Genomic DNA, 23,390 nt, shown 5'->3' with positions numbered 1-23,390 from the left:
ATTATCAACATTCATTTTCAACCTGTATCTTTCCAGTAACAAAATAGTCTTCTCTCTCTTGCCAATTGCGGTGTCAGTCTTCTTTTTATCTCCTTTATAAGGATTTTATAAACTTCTCTCTGCACTTTGTTGCTTGAAGGATCTCTCAGGTAATCTCGTTGCCCTCCAGCTGTTACTAAAAATAGCTTGTCTTTGGTTGTCAATCCTGCTTCTGAAAGAATTTCTCCTCTTAAATCCATCATCATTACCATTTCTTTTTCTTCTGTTTCTTGGAATCTGGGGTAGAGCTTCAGTTTGTCGAATTCCCTTTTCCATATTCCCCTTTTTCTACTTTCACCCACATTTGCTCCATTAATAAATTCATCTATTGTCTTATCTTTATCTTCTATATCTTCATTCTCCCCTTTAATTTTTGGGGCTCCAACCCCATCATCTTTTGCTTTGGGGAAGACTAGTCTTTCCAACTTCTTCTCAATTCTCCCATATCCTTCCAATAGATTTTGAATTCCAGCCAAGATATTTTGGAATTTTAAGGTTTCCTCATCTGAATATTGACCCATGTTTCCAAAAAAGAAGGAAAGAAAAAAAAAACTAATAACCACAGCCACTTTAGCCTTACAGGCCTCTTTTATTTATTTTTTATTTTAGGTTGACTTAAACACAAGATCTTTTATGCTCTTCAAAGGGGAAGGGTTCCCCCCCACTTTCTCTCCCCTGCCAAAAAGGTTCTCAAAGGCACCTGTGAAAACAATTCATACCCTTGGCTCTTTATCAGTTTCTGTAAACAAGTTGCAAACCTTTCAGCTACAAAGTCAGTGAGATCAAAGAAGGAAAGAGAAGAGATACGTTGTTTCAAAAACTGCAGCCTCTGACCTCCGAGTGGCAGTGTTGCTACTTTTCACTTTCTAATATTTATCTCTGGCTTATAGGAAACAAATTTCCTTAAATCTCTTTAATGGAATTTAATAATAAGTAAAAGGAAGAATTGTTAAATAAAAAGGTTTTAATCCAAAAGTAAAAAAATAAAGCAACAAAAAGCAGAAGAAGAAAAAAATCAATCCGTTCACTTTAAGAGGAGAAACAAGAAACGTTGCGAGCACTTCAATCCACAAAGTATAATTACAAAGAAAAAAAAGCTTTCCAAAGCAATCCAGAATAAGTTAATTTCACCGCTTAATTCCTTTGCTTAAAGATCTAATTTGGCTTTTAAAAAAAGTTTCTTTGGGCAGTCTTTCCCAAAATAGAAAAAATACCTCTCCAAATGGACTCACTTTCTCTTTTCACTTCCTTCCTTCCAGAGCCGTCCCAACTTCATCAGCCTAGAGCTGCCTGTTTACCGCCGGCTTGAAGTGCTTCTCTTGGGTCTATCAGGGACTTTGCGATGTCCCTGAGACCAGCAAGGCTTCATCTTCCTGATTACCATCTCTGCGGGACGGTTTAGGTCGTAATGGACCGTCCAGCGGCAAAAGTATCAACAGCGATCTCGAAGTGTTGAGACCGCATGCTGTGACATCGTGATGTTGGCCCCTCCTCCTCCCCTACTCTTTTATGCCTCTCCTTGAATTGTAAAACCCATCTGTGGGGAAAAAAACAGGCTTCAAGAATCTGTTGTGGCCTGCCAGCGACCAGCAAAGCTAGCAGCAGATTCAAATAGTTAGGCGGTTGAGGAGGAACATGAGCCAGTCCTGTAGTCTGGGAAAGGCTCTGATGAGGGCTCTGTGTCAGAGGCAGAGAGGGGGCCAGGGCCATATGCCAATTATCAGCTGCCTTCAGAGTCAGACATCAGTGAGGCAGACAAACAGCTGGAGCCTGTTCCCAGTGTGCACATGCACAGAGTTGCCAGATGAAGGGAACAGCTAAAGAATGGGGGTCGACTTGGGAGTAAGGCCACAGGTGGATGATGAATGGCACCTTCAAGAGGAATTAAAAGAGGAGCGAAAGGGGAATGGAGTTTGCAGGAGACAATTAGTTTGTTTAATTGGTTCGTGACTCTCCGAGACTCCTTGCCATGTTTTGCAGATATCGGCCTAGCAGCTCTCCAAGCCATATAAGGTCTGTGACTGTAAATCCTCCCTCGAAAGACTTTGCTGGATGTGAATGAGCAGAATTCACAGTAAATTAATAAAAGGGGTTTTTGTCAGGACAAGGAGTTTGCTTCATGCTCTTGGGAAGCCTCGGTCAGAACAGAATCATTCATTTATCCAAACCAGTCAGGGTCTCCAGAAAATACAAATTTAGGGTACAAAGCATTTCAAATTCCTATGCAAACTGGGGAATGTATTTGGAACCCGGTTTGTATTAAAAATGGGCTGGTTCTGATCCCTTTTTAACATGTTTCATGTTCAAAATAGCTTTGTTTAAACCTCACAATTTCCAAAATGTGTGGAGCTTCTGCACACTTCCAAGGGGCATTTTGAACATATAATGGCTCAAATTCCAAGCTTTTAGATAGCCCTTTTTCCCTTTAAATTTTCATACAAAGGAAATTTGTTGCCTACATATTTTAAAACACTGATTGGTCATTTTCCCCATCCTAAAATATCCTGACCTGCATACCAATTTATTACCTTGGTATCTTGTAAATAACCTGCCAGTATAAAGAGATAATGGAGAAGGGGCCTTTATTTTTCCTAACATTTCCACTTCTTCTACTTCCTCAAAAGGGTAACTTACGATATCAGTGAGAAAAGTATCATTATCCAGTCTGGTTTTATAAGATGTAATTTAATTTATTAAATTTATATTCTCCATAACTGTCCACGATGAGACTGAGTCAAAAGAGGGGCAACAAGGGCATGGTTTAACAGTTGTGACAGACTTTGTCCAATTCTGGATTCTATCTCCACCAAGATGAAGAATAACACAAAAACTATTCTACAAAGTAGCTATGGTGACCATATTCATGTCTGCATTTAGATGTTGTTTTACAGTTTGAGTTTGAGTTTAAATTTATTTATAGGCCGCCCTTTTCCCTAGGGGGACTCAGGGCGGCTTACAACATATAGGGAGGGAATACACACAATGACAGTTAAAGAGAACAACACATAATTAAAAATAAAAAGCAACATTCATTCATCATTCGGGTGGGGACAGATTATGATCTTTAACCCCAGGCCTGACGGGATAGCCAGATCTTGAGGGCTGTGCGGAAGGTCTGGAGGGTGGTGAGGGTACGAATCTCCACGGGGAGATCGTTCCAAAGGGTCGGAGCTACTACTGAAAAGGCTCTCCTCCGCGTAGTTGCCAGTCGGCACTGACTGGCGGATGGAACAGTGTTGGCCCCCTTGCTACTAAACTTTCCTATGCTACCTAGGGAGGGAGGGACTGTAGGAAAGTATACCATCCTACAGAGGGAGGTAATAAGTTAGAACCTATTTGTTACAAGGATGTGATTGGGAGTGCCGTGAAGTATCGTTGTTGTTGTTTGGTTGTTTTCAATGATCTAGCACAATGAATAGCAGCCCTCAATAGCATGACGTTTCCCAATTAAGTTTGATGAGTTAAATTTGAGTGGCAACTTCTGGAAAGAAACAATTTACAAAAGGCAGCCTTAACAAACTGCGGGGAAATTTGTAATGGTGCGGGGAATGCCTAAATGTTGTTCGAACATGTTTAAAAGCTGTTTGTAATACTCTTGGATAGCTTTACTAGGTTCTTTCACAAGTGCTAATTTTAACCCAATCAAAGCCTATGAGTAAACATCTCACCAATGGCATACACAGGGCTTACACAGGCCAGTAACTGACATATTAGTTTAGTTATTTAAATTTAACAATCATGTTTGATTTAATTCTGAGTACCGTATTTTTCAGAGTACAAGACGCACTTTTTTTCCTCAAAAAAGAGGATGAAAATGTGGATGCGTCTTATACACTGAATATAGCATTTTTGGCCTCCTGAAACCCTGCCCCCTTTGCAAAAATGGCTGTGCATAGCTTGTAGGAGGCTTATAGAGTGCTCCTGGGGGCTTGGGAGGGCAGAAATGAACGAAAAACGGGCCATTTTTGCTCAATTTTGGCAACCCCCAACCCCCAGAAGCACTCTATAAGTTTCCTAATGTTTTTTTTTTTACAAAAAATAGGCCAGTTTTTGCAAAAAACAGGCCATTTTTTGCTCGTTTTTACCCCCCGCCAAACCCCCAGGAGCACTCTATATAAGCTTCCTAAAGGCTATCCATGCCCCTTTTTTTGACAAATACGGACCGTTTTTTGCTCATTTGGGGGGGGCACCCCCCAGGAGCACTCTACAAGCCTCCTAAGGGCTATTCATGCCCTTTTTTAAGAAAAAAACGGGGCCATTTTTGGGAGGTTTGCAGAGTGCAAAAACTTTTTTTTAAAAAAATTGCCTCTTCAAAACCTTGGTGCGTCTTATGCTCCAATGCGTCTTATACTCCGAAAAATATAGTAATTTCACTGAATTTTAAGAGTTCACAAACTACCTGATCAGAATTAAATACTGTTTTCCTGAAAATAAGACCTATCCTAAATATAAACCCTAGCATGTTTTTCCATCTCCATATAAGCCCTAACCCCCCTCCAAAATAAGCCCTACTTAAGAGCCGGCTGGCCACCCATTCCATATGGTTGCTCGCAGTGCCATGGCACGCAAGGCAAGGCGGGGGTGGAGCTGTCCCACATGCATCCACGCCCTAACACCTACCTTGTGGCAGCAGCACCAGCAGCCATATGCAGCAGGAGCCCACGTGGCCGCTGGCCCATTTCTTCTGCTTACTCGTGGCCGCAACAGAGCAGGAGGCCGAGTGATGTGCTGGTGCCGGGGCCATGGCCTTGATGTAAGGCAGGTGTCGGGGCATGGGTGGCCTGGCTGCAGGGGCCCTGAGGTAAACTGGTGCGGGCAAGCAGAAGTCATCCTCCCGTACATTGGGATGGTGGGAGAATAAGACAGGGAATACTTTGAAGGAAACATGGGTACTTTTATTTATTTTATTGAAGAGACTTACATGGCCACCCAACTTAAAACATTGCAAGTTGTGGCAACAAAATGGAAACCTTAAAACAATACAAAACAAATTATTTAAACTATAATCACAGTTGTTAATAAGCAATCAGAGATCCACAATGTGTACTACTACATGTTTCCAGATAGGAATGCCTAGAATTGCAGGACCCAATGCCTAAAAGTGTTTAGTCTTTAATACCTTCCTACAGAGCTACAGGATGACGGCCAACCGGATGCAAGTAGTCCTCAACAACTAGGACCAGTTGCTAAGCAAAGTGGTTGTTAAGTGAGGCATGCCTGATTTTACAATTGTTTTTTTTTTACCTCAGTGAAGTCAATCACTGGAGTGAAGTGATTCTTTGCAGTTATTAGATTAGCTTAACAGAGTTGGAAGGGACCTTGTAGGTCATGTAGTCCAATTCCCCGCCCAAGCAAGGAGACTCTACACCATTTCTGACTGATGGCAGTCCAGTCTCTTCTTGAAAGTGATGAAGCTCCCACAACTTCTGAAGGCAACTTCTGTTCCATTGGTTGATTGCTTTCATGGTCAGAAAATTTCTCTTTATTTCCAAGTTGAATCTCTCCTTGATCAGTTTCCATCCATTGTTCCTTGTCTGGCCTTTGGATACTTTGCAAAATAGCTTGACCCCTTCCTCTCTGTGGAGCTCCTCAAATATTGGAAGATGCTATCATGTCTCCCCTGGTCCTTCTCTTCACTAGACTAGCCATGCCCAGTCCCTGCAATCGTTCACTGTGTTTTAGTCTCCCAGTCTCCTAATCATCCTTGTTGCACTCTGCACTCTTTGAGAGTCTCAACATCTTTTTTATATAGTGGCGACCAAAACTGGATGCAGTATTCCAAGTGTGACCTTACCAAGGCATTATAAAGTGGTGTAAACACTTTGCGTGATCTTGATTCCATCATTTCATTTCTTTATTTCTCGTTTCTAGTTACCATGATTTCCAATACCTCTTTTAGCTGTTGCGGAGGAAACAATTCCACACCCAATGAAAAGAAGTAAAGAGAAGATTATTCAGCAAGGCTCATTAGATCTGCTCTATGGAAAGAGATGCGAGCACCGGGAGGGTTAGAGTACTTTTAACATGCCTAGCAGAATGCTTCCATTTCTCATTAGTTTAAAATAAGCGTTTGCCTCACATAGTTAACCTTTACATTTCTTGCATGTACAAGGGCACTTTGTTTCCTATATGGCATTTTTAAATGATGGATTACTTTCCCATCTTAGACTATCCCGATATACATGCTAATTTATCACTTTAAGTTTCTTTGTCCGTGACCTGTCCATTCAAAGATAATGGAGAAGGACATTTATGTTCCCTACACTGTTTAAGCCACTAGCTTTCTGAATCACTTAGGTAAACATAGAGGGACAGCTTGTTGCTTGTAACACAGGTTCAAACAATAGATACCCGGATTCTTGTTTGTGGCAAAACATTAAATGCATTTAATAAAATTCCTTCACATTGCATAACGAGAAGAGGAAAAAAATATTCCTGGTAACATTCAATTTCCGCCTGCACAACTGACAGTCTTCTAACTAGGTATAATAATCACATGGAATAAAACTTTCAGGATACAAAGCAGCTAATTATGTAAGTTCAACCACTGAAAAAACATTTTCTCTGAACATTTGTAGAATGGCCTTCCTTCCTCAATTTTTTTTTCTTATAATAAGAAATTGTGGTTAAGGCATCAGGTTAGAACAGGGGTGTCTAACTCAAGGCCCGGGGACCAGATTCAGCTCATGGGGTGCTTAGATCTTGTTCTAACCAAGGCTTCCCAAGACGACAAAAACCCCTTTTATTAATTTACTATGAATCCCCTTCATTCACATTCAGCAAAGTCTTTCAAAGAAGGATTTAGAAAGTCTCTAGAAAGAGTGCAGAGAAGGGCAACCAAGAGGATTAGGGGACTGGAGACTAAAACATATGAAGGACGGTTGCAGGAACTGGGTATGTCTAGTTTGATGAAAAGAAGGACTAGGAGAGACATGATGTAGTGTTCTAATATCTCAGGGGTTGCCACAAAGAAGAGGGAGTCAAGCTATTCTCCAAGGCACCTGAAGGTAGAACTGAGGAGAAATTTCCTGATAGTGAGGACAATTAATCCGTGGAACAGAATTTGCCTCCAGAAGTTGTGAATGCCCCAACACTGGAAGTCTTTAAGATGATGTTGGATAGCCATTTGTCTGAAATGGTACAGGGCTTCCTTCCTAGGCAGGGGGTTGGACTAGAAGACCTCCAAGGTCCCTTCCAACTCTGGTATTGTATTGTATTTACAGTCACAGACCATATCTGGCTTGGAGAGCTGACAGGCCAATATCTGTCTCAGAGGAAATGGCAAAAAAAAAAACAACCTATGTCTAGAATTTATTTTTCTCAGGATTACTTGGAAAACATTTTAATTAATTTAATTAATTAATTTAATTAATAAGGGGGCTCATGAAAAAAGCAAATATCTTCAAATAAATAAATGAATAGCTTTATCCTGATCTGAAAAATATCCCATTTTTAATATTACAACAACACAGAATCTTAACCAATAATTCAGTGAGATTATGTAAAGCATTTGTTTCCTCAGGAACAAATCCATGGTTCACAGTATAATGTGTGGTAAACCTATTATGCAGGTTATTTTTAACTTAAATATTTTTATATGCAAATGGAACAAAATGTTTTATTCAAAACAGATAACTGCTTGCTCATCTTTTTATCAGCCAGCTTCTCACAGGGACTGAGGAAGATGAGTTGCAGGATCTTCCTGGTCCATCATCTTTCCATATGCCACACCATTGCTTTCCTTTCTATTCTAAATCAGGAGGAGTTATTTAATAAAGTCTTGTTCAATACAATTAATAAAAAGTAGTGGAAAAAATAACCCAATACTGTGATTAGGAGATTTTTTTTACACTTTTTTTTCTCTTCATAGTGTAATATATTTGGCTAATCAGCTGGGGACCTTAGGCCATTGCTCCTATTACAAATTCCTTATTTCCCACACTTTTACCTATGAGTTTGAAAAACAGGTCTGTCCAGTATTCAGCTACAGAGCAGTAATCACTGGCTCCTGCATAGCAATTTGGACACTGGTTAAACATAGCCTGGTTCGTCTGAAACAGGGGCCCTCAAAGTACGGCCCGTGGGCCAAATACAGCCCCCCAAAGCCATTAATCCGGCCTGCGCAGGACTATGAGGCTGCCCCGCCCACATGACCCCACCTACCCGCCAGCCCTCACCCGCCTTCTGGAGACTGTGGAGGTCAAAAACAGGACACACAGAAGCCACAGGGGGTCAAAAATGGGTCCGTTTTTGGGTGGCAGAGTGATTCTGGAGGCCGAGGCGGCCAAAAACGGGCCCATTTTTTGCCTCCCCAGCCTCGAGAGAGAGTGGGGGGAGGGAGGGAGGGAGGGAGGGAGGGAGAAAGCCACATGCGCGCATGCACGCACGCACATACACACAATCAGAAGTCCCTCACACACACCCAAGGCAGCCACATCCCTTCACTAACCTGCTTTCTACCCCCAGGAACATAATAAATTAAAGTTTAATTTGTGTGTATTGTTTAATGGGATGCTAAATTGGTCATGCCCACACAGTCACATGACCGCCTAGCCATGCCCACTCCATCACATGACCATCTAGACATGCCCAGCCCGCAGCCCGGTCCCCCAACAGCCTGAGGCACCATGAATTGGCCCCCTGTTTTAAAAGTTTGAGGACCCCTGCTCTGAAACCTCCATTTAAAAGTGATAGATTCCTTTAGAAGCATTAAGATTTCCTGCAATTTAGCTATTGATGTCACTACTACCTGGAGAATATTTATGGCAGGCAAATAGAGGCTTGATATAAAATCACCAATAAAATGTATTGGCCCTTGCAATAAAAGGAAAATTACCGTGCCCATCCTAATAATTTAGAAGAGTATCCAGCTATCAATTTGGTATGTTCTACCACCTGAATCACAGGATGTTGATAAACATTTACTGCAGATCAGGGGTATCAAACTCAATGCCCACGGGCCAGAATCTGGCCCGCAGGGCCAGCCTGGAAATAGCAAAGGACCAGCCTGTGGTGCCTCTGACAGTCAAACGGGATGCGGGAGGGATAGGCTTCATTTTCAGCCTGGACAGCCTCCTGCAGCACTATTCCGGCCAAAAAGGGAGCACGGGGGGACTGTGAGAGGCACCCCGAGCCCCATTTTGTCTGGCAGGGTGCTATAGGAGGCATCTGTCCCATCTCCCCCATCCTTGCCCGGCCCGCAGAGAACTACAATGCTGATCCGGCCCTCGAAGAAATCCAGTTTGACACCCCTGCTATAGATGAATTTATTAGTATTATACCTGCTGAGCACAATTATCTGTTTATAATAAACAGTGGTCTGAACCATCATCTATGCTACATTTGTGCTGAACATATATAAAAACTACCAGAAAGCTCTACAATATATTAGACAACCTCTCTGCCATGATCATCTTTACTGAATGTTTCTCACAGACAGGTTGGAGAAATTAAAAGGCTCCACCCAGGTACTACTATCCTTTCCATAAATTCACAAGGAGATTGTAATCAAAGCTTCCAATCAAAACGTCAAGTTCACCTGTTCCCGTTCTCATCTTAGGTAGTGAGAAAAAGCAAACTAAACAAGGTGAAGGTTCCTCTCTTTTGAGTATTTCCAAATTATTCTTAAAGTGATAAACATTTTTAAAATCTCTCCAATTCAAAGGAACCTCAAAATTTGTTGCATTCTTTCTGGTTATTTAACCATTATTTCTTCAAAATCCTTAACAGGCAAGTTCCCAAATGCTTCTTGCAATATACAACATTTGCTCTCTTTTTGTGGGGGGGAAGTCTCAATAATTCCAGTGCATATCATGCCTCATCCTACAAAATTAGATAGGAACTGCATGCGATATCCATCATATGTTACAGAAACCTCCAGAAACTTTCAAAAGTTATAACCAAACGTTTGCTGTTTTCTACCATTTTTTTAGAAAAACAGACCAGTGTGAAACCTGGATACACTGTTTTCTACAGCGGCCTGACCACTCAACCCACTATAGCGCAATCAATACAAACTGTGAAAACACTGCCCTACACCAAATACATCTCAGAAACCACCAAGGGACTATTACTACCATATGACATTGGTGTAGCACAAAACCAACTAATGTCCTCCAGAACATCCTAAGTAAATCAAAAGACCCAGAACTCCCAGTAGAAAAGCAGAAGGGATCTACAGAAGATTAGCACATTCATGAACACCAACTAGTAGTCAGAAGACATGATGAAAACTCCTTAATTTCACAACACATGGACAGACTTACGTATAGTTTCAATTGGGAAACAGTGAGCATCTTATATCAAGCCAAGCCCTAAAATTCCTGGAAGCCTGGCACTCTGACAAATCAGCCATCAACAGGCTAGGCATAAACAACATCTACATGCCATTTGATAAAGCTGTGCAGAGATTAACACCAAAAGTAACCAACAACTAAACCAACAATCAAGTATACAATATCCCAAACATGGAACTACTAACTAAAGACAAGCGGACTAACAGTATACAACAGCCTAATCAGGAACACTCCCACCAACACTGACAGAGCAAGCTATTAATATATAAAAGAGAGCAAACCCCACTCCCTACTAATTGATGATGTTACCTAGTTGGGTCACGAAACACCTGCAAGAAAACCACCAAGTTCAGACAGCACATTCCCACAATTCAGCCCTGAGCTTCAATCATTCTCTTCTATTGGTAATACAGATCTTTTGCTAATAACTTTTGTAAATCTGATCAGATTATGTGAATAGAGCCAGCTACTGTACTTCAATGCGGTGAAAATATTTTACATAGCTAAATTTCAACATGGACACACAGGCATTCCAAAAGCCTTTTACAAAAGATCTCAATCATCTCTGCTGTTACATTTTTCGGTTAAGTGAAGAAACTTTTTAGTGGCCAGGTTTGAGTAACAAGACTCCTTAACAGGAGCCAATTCCACTGAACAGATGTGGCTGTCAGATCTGAGTATAAGATCAGTTTTGATATAGCATGTAATAATACTCCTATTGCCGACAGTCCTGACAGTTCCAGGATGTGTCTTAACACAATCATAACATGCATGCCCAACAGCCATTTCTCCATGGTTTGATAGAGAAGAGATTAATGCAAGCCTATTAGCACCACAAGTCACAGCATTAAAGTCACTTCACCCACCTGGTAATCTCATTTCTTGCAAAATGATTACTGAAGATAACTGTCTACAAGCTGGTTAACATCAGCCTTAATGTTGACTGGTCTTAGCATATCCTACTCTTTTGCCTTTCCACAAAGAGGTCAAAACCTGGCTTTGTGGCCTTGAGTGGGAGGCACAGAGGACCATACAACCATGGGGCTGGCTGGCATGCGCGCAAGCGCGCGCGCGTACACACACACACCCTCTGTGTTAAATTTAAATATTTAGTGTCAATTATATACCTTGTTTATTGTGAATTATCCTAAAAATACGAGTTCTAGTTATAAAAGATGAGACAGACATTGTGATCTCCAGAACTTAAAATATATTATCCACTTAGCTTTCGTTAGCCTCTGCTAATATCGTCAGAATGTAAAAACTACCATTGAAGAGATATTTGCCTCTATACATCATTGATCAATTTGACCATTGCACCTGTGATAGGCCCATCCGCCTGCCTCCCACCTGTAATTAGCTCTGTCGTTTTTTACTTCAGAGATGTTAATTGATGGAGGTTTAGTTCCTGTTGCTTCCTCCCCTATCGAGCACAGGTTCGGCTGCTCATCCACAAGGAATGACGTTGTGCAGTCCGATGTTGCTTTAAGGGCATTCTTTGCTGTTGTCCTTGTTTAGATAGATAGATAGGTAGGTAGGTAGGTAGGTAGGTAGGTAGGTAGGTAGGTAGGTGATAGATAGATAGATAGATAGATAGATAGATAGATAGATAGATAGATAGATAGATAGATAGATATGATAGGTAGGTAAGTAGGTAGATAGGTAGATATGATACATATATGGATAATAGATAGGTAGGTAGGTAGTAGGTAGGTAGATAGGTAGATATGATACATATATGGATAATAGATAGATAGATAGATAGATAGATAGATAGATAGATAGATAGATAGATAGATAGATAGATATGATATGTAGGTAGGTAGGTAGGTAGGTAGATAGGTAGATAGGTAGATAGGTAGATATGATACATATATGGATAATAGATAGATAGATAGATAGATAGATAGATAGATAGATAGATAGATAGATAGATAGATAGATAGATAGATAAATTGATTGATTGATTATATTGCACAGTGCACAAAGGCTCTCTCTGAAGGGTGGGTGGGTGGGTGGGTGGAGAGATGGATGGAGGGACGGACATAGCGAGAGACAGAGACAGAGACAGACAGAGACTATGAAAACTCAACTAACAGTGATCTATTCAATTAATATTTAGACAATTGTAATAGAATAACCTCTTACACCCCCACAAACCATACTTTTCTCTCAAGAGACAGTGCAACACTATTTTCATCCCCTTCAGAGAACCACAGTCAGAGAAATGGCTCCTATCACAAGTCTATGCTGGTTCCTATATATTCTTCAAAAGTGCTGGTTCTCTTCAAAATATAAGTCACAACCCACGATTAAAATAAGCTCACCATATTTATTCAACCTTGGGAATTTTGTTCAAGATTAAATCTTGAAGAATAGGTTCATGCGCTGCACTTCCTCATTGTGCAGTAGGTCTGGGTTTAGCTAAACGTATTCCATCAATTCCTCCACGGTGACTTGCAAGCTATGCTCCACACCTTAGCAAAATGGGAAATCCGGTTCCCATAATGACTGAAAAAAGCTCACTAAGCTGTCCAACCTCAACCATTGTTTGGATTCTTATCTCGTACAGCTTGCTGGGCTTCCACTGCTATTTTGCACAAACAGAGCTATTATAATTCATAAACTACACGGCTTAATATGGGTGTGAATCCAAGTGCGGTGAAACTTATTTCTAGATATCTACTGGTATGTATATAATTATGGGTTATAAACTGTTCTTTTCCAGTTCTTTTAGGTTACAATTCCTCTAAGCCCACTACAATATAGCTAACAATTGCAATTACTGCAAAGTATTACTGCAATGCACTCTACATTTGCCTGCCCCTGAAGACTATCCGAAACTTTAGCAGGTCCAGAATGCAGCAGCTCACACAATAATAGCAGTCAGTAGGTTTGCCCATGGAACACATTTGTTGCACAAGCTATACTGGCTTCCCGTTTCTTTCTGGTTGCAATTCAAGGTGCAGGGCATCATTTCAATCATTATCATTTGGTATTTATGTTTTATTCCGAGCATTGAGTCCTTTAATGTTTTACAGAGGGAAGTTTTTTTTTTAAAATAGGAGGTTGTATAAATTACTGTCAGCCTCCGCTTTGCTGCTGCTTCGGCTGCCATTGAAACGGGGAGGGGGAGCATGATATTTGGGAGGGGACTCATTGTTGTGCTGGAGGAAGATTCTAGATTTTGAACTGTCCACCTTACTGCGCATGTGGAGGAAGAGTGTTTCCCGCCAAGGCCAATGGAACCAGCATTCCATCCTGGTGATGCCTTTCGAAGTTATCTCACACCTGACAATTGGGAGAATTATGATTGGACTGTGCACGGGATGCCAAGGGGAGGGGAATGAATTATACAATATATTATTCACTTTCGCGCCTAAATAATCAGACTTCGCTTCGCTTCGCTTCTATTCATTTATAATTAGTAAAAGTACACTTGATTTCTACCAATGGAGTCCTGTGGTTTTCTTTCCTGATTTTTGAATGAAGAAGGGCTGACAATTACATTCAAAGTTCATTTTTAGCATATCCATGGCCAAAAAATCAGGTAGGAAATAGTAAATGCTTTTGCTTATTGTTCTGAAGCAGATCCTAGCTAGAATAAATCATTTCGGAATTAATAATCCGAACATCTTCCTAACCACAGTATTTATTTCTCAGTTTACCTTTTTCACTATGACATTCTGTCCTCATTATAACACGTAATCTTGCTTGTATGAACTGAAGCCAAATAGAATCCAGTCAAGGTCTTTGCACACAACTAATGTTGAATCTGGTGATACCTTTAAACTTTGAATATCCCGTGAGCTAGCCAAAGATAAACTGAGAGATAAGAGACAGGAAAGGAAAGGTCGACTGGAATGTTACAGTCGTCCTAGGAAGGTCTGGGGTAGGCAGCAAAGAATAAACCTGCAGACATAACTGAGATACATTCGCATTTATTTCTTCATTATCAACCAGGTCTTGTTTATTATTTATTTTATTTTTATCCCATCTTTATCAATTTTATAAATAGCTCCTGGTGGCGAACATAGCAATAGCACTAATCAATAGCCCTTAGACTTATATACTGCTTCACAGTGTTTTTACAGCCTGTGAAGCAGGCTGTAAGCAGTTTACAGAGTCAGCCTATTGCCCCCCCCCCCTTCAACAATCTGGGTCCTCATTTTACCCACCTCGGAAGGATGGAAGGCTGAGTCAACCTTGAGTCGGTCGGGATCGGACTGCTGGCAGTGAGTAGGGTCAGCCTGCAATACTGCATTCTAACCACTGCACCACCATGGTGCCTGCCTGCCTGCCTTCCACACATAGACTTATACACTGCTTCACAGTGCTTTCCAGCCCCCTCTAAGCGGTTTACAGCGTCAGCCTCTTGTCCCCAAGAATCTGGGTCCTCATTTTACCCACCTCGGAAGGATGGAAGGCTGAGTAAACCTTGAGCCGGTCAGGATCGGACTGCTGGCAGTGAGTAGGGTCAGCCTGCAATACTGTATTCTAACCACTGCACCCCCCCGGTGCCTTCCTTCCTTCCTTCCTTCCTTCACATCTAGACTTATACTCTGCTTCACAGGGCTTTACAGCGCTCTCTAAGTGGTTTACAGAATCAGCCTATTGCCCCCAACAATCTGAGTCCTCATTTACCGACCTCAGAAGGATGGAAGGCTGAGTCAACCTTGAGCCGGTCAGGATTGAACAGCTGGCAGCCGGCAGTCAGCAGAAGCAGTCTGCAGTACTGCATTCTAATCACTGCACCACCATGGTTCTTACACGCAGTACTGGATACTCCTTCCTCCTCCTATTTCCTCTACCACAACAACCCTGCCAGGTGAGTTGGGCTGAGAGAGACAGTACGACTGACCCCAAATCACCCACCAGTTATCATGCCTAAAGGAAGACTAGAACTCAGTCTCCTGGTTTCTAGGCCACCACCTTAACCACTACACAAAACTGTCTCTTTCAATAGTATGTTTTCTTCCAATAACCAGTGACTTTGTCTAATAAATAGTTGTCCATCTCACAGAAACAGCTACTTACTCCTCTCAATTCAAATGCTTGGTATATACACCCCACATTGCTCAATATCTTTTACACAAGGAAGAATACATGTGTATCTGCTGTAGTAGTCTTATAGAAGCTGAATAGCTATAGGCTTAATAAAAGATCAGATTCCACCTGGAAGCCCCAAATCACATCGACATCCTTGAAGGAAAATTGAAACAACAGCATAATAGGACTCCTTTGCCCCCCCCCCCCCTTCCCGTTCAGTCTTGTCCAATTCTCAAAAACTGCCTGGGCAAGTTTCTGCAATTTTCCTGGCAAGGTTTTTCAGAACATCGACTCCTTCTCAGGGTTTACAGAAAGTGACTGGCCCAAGGTTGCCCATCTGGCTTTGTGTCCAAGACAGATCTAGAACTCAAGGTCTCCCGGTTTCTAGCCTCAGGCTTTAACCACTATGGCAATCTGGTTAAAGTAAAGCTAAAGGCTCCTCTCACACATATGTGCTAGTTGTTCCCGACTCTAGGGGGCGGTGCTCATCTCTGTTTCAAAGCCAAAGAGCCAGCGCTGTCCGAAGACGTCTCTGTGGTCATGTGGCCGGCATGACTAAATGCTGAAGGCATACGGAAAGCTGTTACCTTCCCACCAAAGGTGATTCCTATTTTTCAACTTCATTTTTACATCTTTCAAACTGCTAAGTTGGCAGAAGCTGGGGCAAGTAACAGGTGCTCACTCTGTTACGCGGCGCTAGGGATTCGAAACTGCCGAACTGCCAACCTTTCTGATCGACAAGCTCAGCGTCTTAGCCACTGAGCCACCGCATCCCTCAGAAAAGGACTCTGCAGCACTGCAAATCCCAAGGGGAGAACATGCTTAGGAAGACACTGGGATATAAATGCAGTTATGCTGCTTGTCAAAACTGATCCTGAAAAAAGACATATTTTCTTTAAATCAGGTATAGCGTTATTTTCACAACCTCAAAGTACTTTTTTGCCTTGGAATCTGTAGACTCATGCGCAGCTTAAATAAAAAAGGTTGTGTTTTTTTTTAAATGTGCCTTTAGGGAAAAGAGCAAGAGAGCATGTCAACAACTAAATATAACATTAACCAGCCATATCCTCAATTAAGTTTCTTGATATGACATATTTTATTTCCAGATTTATGAGACCACCCAATTCAAACTATGGGCAGCGTAAAACAGAAACATACAATAATGGTAAGAATAACAGGAATATAACTAACAACAAACAAGCAGTATAACATAAAATGCCACATAGAATGTCATATAAAATAACAACCAAGCACACAACCAAACACACCTCTGAAATGGGGGGAGGGGGCAGATTTCCACTCAACTGATCCCAAACGCATGGGGGTCTTTCCAAAATTAAGGCAAGTTAGGGCCTGTCATACGCAGCATCAGGGACAACCACAGGAAAGACACACTTTCCAAGTCCCACAAGGTGACAAGACTTAAAAGAAAGAACATGTGGCATGCCCTCCCTGTGGGAGCTGTGGGGCAAAAACAGGGTCTCCTACTTTGAGCAAGGGGTTGGACTAGATGACCCCCAAGGTCACTTCCAGCTCTTATTCTGATTGATTAAGCAATCCCTCAAGTCACCTGGTCCTATGCAGGTATACAGCAAAAATATACACACCGTTGGCAAAGACGCCATTCTATCAGAGCTACGGGGCATAGAATTGCACAATTGGATATAGTTGATTCCATCTATTCCGTCTCTACTTAAATATGACCAGAAGCATCGTTTTTTAGAAAATAGCAGCCAATAGGAATAACACAATGAGGGAGGGGGGGCACATTGATAGACAGGCAGGCAGGCAGGCAGGCAGGCAGGCAGGCAGAGGTTGGCCAAATGTGATTGGACACATGTGATTGGACACACAAGGAATTTGTCTTTGGTGCATATGTTCTCAGTGTAGATAAAAAAAGGCAAGATACATTCGTCAAGAACCATAAGTCACAACACTTAATGATAGCCATAGGGTACAAATAAGCAGTCAGGAAACAATCAATATCAATATAAATCGTAAGGATACAAGCCACAAGGTTACACTCCTGCAGCCGTAAGTGGGAGGAGATGAGTAATAGGAACAATGAGAAGAGGAACAGTAATTCAGGTGGCAGTCAAGGCTTCAGTCAATCAGAATAAGACCTGGAAGGTCCCTCGGAGGTCATCTAGTCCAACCCCCTGCTCAAGCAGGAGACCCTATGTACCATTTCAGGCAGGTGGCTGTTCAGCCTCTTCTGTAAAAATCCTCCAGCGATGAAGCTTGTAATTATACACACACACACACACACACACACACTTTAAGGGGTGCCCTTGACCGTCACGATCAATCCCACTTTCCTAGTCTAGGTGCAGGTACCACCTAGGTTGCCGTGGCAGGGATCACACCTGGCACTGATCCTTCACACACACACATACACACACACACACACAAAACCTCTTCTCCCACTCCACGTCCATCCTCATCCCCCCACCTCTCTCTCTCATCTCCATAACCAGGGCGTGAAGTGGAGGGAGGGTGTACAGCAAGGCAGGGGGGTGGGGTGGCCTCTCACCAGGTAAAGGGTCCCATAGATGCGGAGCGACTCTCCAAACGCCCCCTGGGTGATGTGCACGAAGGCTCGCCCGCAGTGGGGGTGCCAGGTGTGCCCGATCTCGTAGCAGTTGTGGGGGATGGATTTGCTCAGCGCCGCCATCTTGGCCCAGCGGCTGGACCCGGAGGATGGGGGTGGGGGGAGGAGAGGGGAGGGGGCGCGTTGTGTGGGAGACCGGCGCGCGCGAACGCGCACGCGCAGCCCCCGGCAGGCCCGAAGCTTGACGACGCCGAGAAGGACGACAGCGCGAGACAGAGAGGGAGAGGGAGCGAGCGGGAGCGAGCGAGCGCCTAGGAGGAGGACAACTGCGGCTGCCCGGGGGTTACTCCAGATCAACCACCTCTTTTCCTCCCTCCGCCCCCTTTTGGCCTTGCCGGCTCGCGTGAGCCCGCTCAGCCAATCCCGAGCCGAGCTTTCGCCCAGCCGGGTTGGAAAGGGGCGAGGGGGAGGGGGGGAGAGTGAGAGAAAGAAAATTAAAATAAAAATAAAAAAGGAGCTGGCGCGAGCGCTCCCAACGCCGCTTCGTCGCCCCGCCCTCTCCCCCCCCTCCCACGCTTCCCTCAGGGCGCCTAAGGCTGCCCTGCCCGGGAACGGCACGTGGATGCGGTTGTTTTGCGAAAAACCGCTGCGGCCGCCGCCGTCGGGGATGTGGGTTTTGTATTGTCGGGGGGGGGACGGGGGAAGCCAGGGGGACGGAGGGGGCGGAGCAAACTCGGAAAACGTGCCGCCCCCCAAAAAGAAGAAGGTATCGCTTGTTGACCTTGCGCTGAATTCTACCCGCGATGAACGTGGGAACGAGGGATGCGGGGGAGGAATTGATAGGTTGCCAGCAAGGAAGCATAATAATAATAACAAGGAAGGAGAAGGAGGAGAAGAGAAGAAGAAGAGGAAGAAGAAAAGAGGAGGAGGAGGAGAAGGGGGAAGAAGAGAAGATGAAGAGGAGGGGAGGAAGAGGGGAAGAAGAGTTGAAGAAATGGAGGAGGAGATGAAGAAGAGGAAGAGAGGAGGAAGGAGGGGAAGAGGAGGAAGAAGAAGAGGGGAAGAAGAGAAGGAGATGAAGAGGAGGGGAGGAAGTGGAGGAAGAGGAAAAGAGGGGAAGAAGAGTTGAAGAAATGGAGGAGGAGATGAAGAAGAGGAAGAGAGGAGGAAGGAGGGGAAGAGGAGGAAGAAGAAGAGGGGAAGAAGAGAAGGAGATGAAGAGGAGGGGAGGAAGTGGAGGAAGAGGAAAAGAGGGGAAGAAGAGTTGACGAAATGGAGGAGATGAAGAAGAGGAAGAGAGGAGGAAGGAGGGGAAGAGGAGGAAGAAGAAGAGGGGAAGAAGAGAAGGAGATGAAGAGGAGGGGAGGAAGTGGAGGAAGAGGAAAAGAGGGGAAGAAGAGTTGAAGAAATGGAGGAGATGAAGAAGAGGAAGAGAGGAGGAAGGGGAAGAGGAGGAAGAAGAGAAGGAGATGAAGAGGAGGGGAGGAAGTGGAGGAAAAAGGGGAAGAAGAGTTGAAGAAATGGAGGAGGAGATGAAGAAGAGGAAGAGAAGAGGAAGGAGGGGAAGAGGAGGAAGAAGAAGAGGAGGAGGTGGGGAAGAAGAGGAGGAGAAAGAAGAAGAGGACGAAAAAGAAGGCCAATGACATCCCTAATTCCTGCTTGCCACCTCAAAGTTGATATAGTCAGCCAGCTCGGCCCTCCTCTGATACATCTTCCATTACATTCTACCAGACATCTAATTTTTCTATTATTCCCAATATTTAGAATCCCACCTCTTAAAAACAAAGCTATTTTTTAATTTTTTGCCCTTTAGGTCAAGGTTAATTTTGTCTTGCATTTGTATGAGAATTGAAGAATGCTGATATGTTCCATGTCCTGGGATACTATCTCATACAAGGCAAGTACAAAAAAGAGTCGAAGGCCAAAGAACATGAGGTAGATTGTTGAAAGTCAGGGAGAGACAATATCAAAGACAAATAACAACATCAAACAACAATGGAGGAGGAGAAGGAGGAGAAAAGAAGAAGGCAATAAGCACAAACAATAAGGGGGGGGTTATCTTTGGGGTTTTCTGAGCTTGGAAGTTTATCTTCCAGATGTTTCATTACCCAGTCAGGTAACCTCATCAGTGCTAGTCCCCAAAGTGCTTTTTTTCAGGAGACAACGGGACTGTCTTCTTTTTTTTCTTTACAGATGTTTCATTTCTCATCCAAGAAGCTTCTTCAGCTCTGACAGGGACCTTGGAGGTCTTCTAGTCCAACCCCCTGCTTAGGCAGCAAACCCTACACCACTTCAGACAAATGGTTATCCAACCTCTTCTTAAAAACTTCCAGTGTTGGAGCGTTCACAACTTCTGGAGACAAGTTGTTCCATTCATTAATTGTTCAGGAAATTCCCCCTTAGTTCTAGGTTGCTTCTCTCCTTGATTAGTTTCCACCCATTGCTTCTTGTCCTGCCTTCAGGTGCTTTGGAAAATAGCTTGACTGTCTTTTCTTTGTGGCAACCCCTCAAATATTGGAGTAACTGCTATCATGTCAGCCCTAGTCCTTCTGTTCATTAAACCTGACATACTCAATTCCTGCAACCGTTCTTCATATGTTTTAGCCTTCAGTAATCCAAAGTCTAAGCAGAGTAATAGATAACATTAATAGGTGCTGGCAGGAGTGGGTTTCAACCAGTTTGCGGTGGTCCCTGCGAACCGGTTGGTCACCGAACCCGGAAGTAAGTAACTTCCGGGAACGGCGAAGGGCGCGCCCGCCCGCGGTCCTTACCCGGTTTTGACGAGTTCTGCGCTTCCACGCATGCGCAGGACGCATACAGTGCCTGCACAGGACGCATACAGCGCCTGCGCGATCGTCCAGGAGCAGCTGGAGCGTCGCGCAGAAGCTAGTATGCATGCGTGCACCATGCGCGTGCACGAGGACGCCGCCGGCCCCGTTCCAACCGAACCGGTTGGAACGGGGCGAGAAACCCACCCCTGGGTGCTGGCCTAAAAACTAGGAAACAGAGTTCTAATCCCATTTCAGGCATGAAAGCCGCTGGGCTAGTCACACACTCTCAGTCCAGCCTTCACTTCTTCACAATCATGGTTGTGAAGAAAATAGGAGGAGGAAGAAATCCTTAGGTATGTTCACCCTAAAGCTTGAAAAGGTGGGATATGGGAACATAAGGTGGAGAAGGTTATTGAAAATGAGAAGGTGAAGATCTCGTGGGACTTTCGAATACAAACGGATCATCATTTGGAGCACAACATGCCAGGTATCACGGTTGTAGAGGTCCGAAGTGCACCGTTTATTGCTATCGCTGTTCCGGGAGATGCCAGAGTCGAAGAGAAAAAACTAGAAAAAATCATGAAATATCGCGACCTGGCCATCGAAACTACACGGCTATGGATGAAGCATGTAACAGTGATATCCATTGTCATCGGGGCACTTGGCACCATGTCCAAGAATTTTACAAGATGCATCAACAAATTGCAGCTTCCTGCAAAAACCCCAGAGGAACTGCAAAAAACTGCGCTACTCGGAACATCTTATATTTTAAGAAGATACTTGGTTGATACCTAGGACGCTGGCAGCAAACCATATCATCAGAAAATGGTATTTGTGATGCATTTTTGAATGTTCAGTTGGCTGAGTTTCATGTTTAATGAATAAAGTATATAATAATAATTTAACTACAACTTACACCCATTCATTTAGTGACCGTTTGAAGTTACAACGGCAATAAAAAAAAAGTGACGACTGTTTTTCACATGACCATTCCAGCATCCCCAGGGTCACGTGATCAAAATTTGGATGCCTGGCAACTGATGTGTATTTATGATGGTTGCAGTAACCCAGGGTCACATGATCCCCTTTTGCGACCTTCTGACAAGCAAAGTCAATGGGGAAAGCCAGATTCACTTAACAACCGTGTTACTAACTTAACTGTGGCAAGAAAGGTCATAAAATAGGGAAAAACTCACAATAACTGCCTTGCTTAGCAACATAAGTTTTCGGCTCAATTGTGGTCGTAAGGCAAGGACAATCTATAAATATTTCAAGGTATTGTGATCTGTCTGGCCACTCACAATTCTTTCTAACAATTCTTCACACCCTCTGGAACCATTGTGGGTTCCAAATCACTGACTGGGGAAGATAAAATGTGTAGGTAGAAGCATCCAGAATGTTCCATGTTGGGGAAAGGTAGCATAAGGATACAAATTAAAATACAGTGACAGCAGATTTATTTTCCAAGCGAACTGTTCTCCATCATTGCACCATAATACAATTTATGCATACCTTCAAATCAGTGTTGACTTTGGCATCTCCCTGGACAGGTTCCTGCAGTTTTCCTGGGAAGAATTTACAATGCAGTTAGTCCTCAATTTACAACCAAAATTTCTCTTGCTAAGCAAGATAGTGGTTAAGTGAGTTTTGCCTCACTTCACGGCCTTTCTTGCCACGATTGTGAAGTGAATCAGCGCGCTTGTTTTAAGGCAGTAGCACGGTTGCAAAGTGAATGTGGCTTCCCCATTGATTTTTGCTTGCCGGAAGGTCTCCAAAAGAGATCACCTGACCCCCAGGACACTGCAACCGTCATAAATATGGGGCCAGCGGCCAAGCATCCAAACTTTGATTACGGGACATGAGGGTGCTGCAATGGTCATAAGTGTGAAAACATAGGTCATAAGTCACTTCAATGCTGCCGTAACTTTTAAACAGTCAGTAAACAAATTGTAAGTTAAGGGCTATCTGTATAATAGTGGACTAAGATTATCAGCAGGGGTGTCCAGCTCCATTTCATTGAGGGCCGCATCAGGTTGTGTTTGACCGGGGGGGGGGCATGGCCAGGATGGGCGTGGCCAACTCAAAGTCACTCATGTCAGGGGTACTTATGGTGGCCAAGTACTAAGAGCTCTCTCTGTGGACACGTGCACCGCCACCAGCTGGTCTTTGCCAGCTGGTCTTTGCATGCATTGGAGCGCAAAAACCTGAAGATCAGATGGCCAGCAGGCACCAGCCACCTGGTCTTTGGCTTTCTGGAACGCCCATGCACACAGGCCAGCTAATCTTCGGGTTTCCAGCGCTCCGGTGCACGCAAAAACCAGTTTGCCAGCATGCATGCGCATGCTGGAAACCAGAAGACCAATTGGCCGGTCTGAATGCGTGTGCCAGAAACCCCAGGTGACTACTACATACATGTGTACCAGCCGACTGGTCTTTGGGTTTCCGGTGCTGCAGCATGCGCATGTGCACATTCCAGTTGGGCACTCGGTGCCGAAAAGGTTTGCCATCACTGCCTTAGTCCCTCTCTCCCTCTCATTATAATCTCCTTTTCTTCTTTTTCCTTCCCTCTTCATTCTTCTTTCTTCCCCTCTTTCCTTCTTTCTCTTTCCCTTTCTCCTTTCCTGCCCCTTCTTGCATGCTCAAATGCAAAAGGGGAAACATTTCTCCTTTGGTTTTTAGTTTGTT

The 23,390-nt window shown here is 43.6% G+C and overlaps 1 protein-coding gene across 2 annotated transcripts in view; it reads right to left on the bottom strand.

The window, feature by feature from the left end:
• TMEM135 (transmembrane protein 135) overlaps positions 1-18,251 on the bottom strand; it is a 170,666-nt gene extending 152,415 nt beyond the window's left edge. Inside the window, exon 1 of one of the 2 annotated variants that reach the window (XM_032219345.1) lies at positions 17,917-18,251. In XM_032219345.1, the coding sequence (XP_032075236.1) occupies positions 17,917-18,057 (141 nt within the window). In that variant the 5' untranslated portion in view covers positions 18,058-18,251. Of the gene's footprint in view, positions 1-16,990; positions 17,024-17,916 lie in introns of those variants that run through there. The other variant, XM_032219346.1, reaches the window with a different exon arrangement.
• Positions 18,252-23,390: the final 5,139 nt, after the last annotated feature.

This window comes from Thamnophis elegans, chromosome 6 (assembly GCF_009769535.1).
Source record: "Thamnophis elegans isolate rThaEle1 chromosome 6, rThaEle1.pri, whole genome shotgun sequence".
NCBI classification, from domain to species: Eukaryota; Metazoa; Chordata; class Lepidosauria; order Squamata; family Colubridae; genus Thamnophis; species Thamnophis elegans.
The sequence above is the reverse complement of the archived record's forward strand: the minus strand, read 5'-3'. Positions and strand labels throughout refer to the sequence as shown.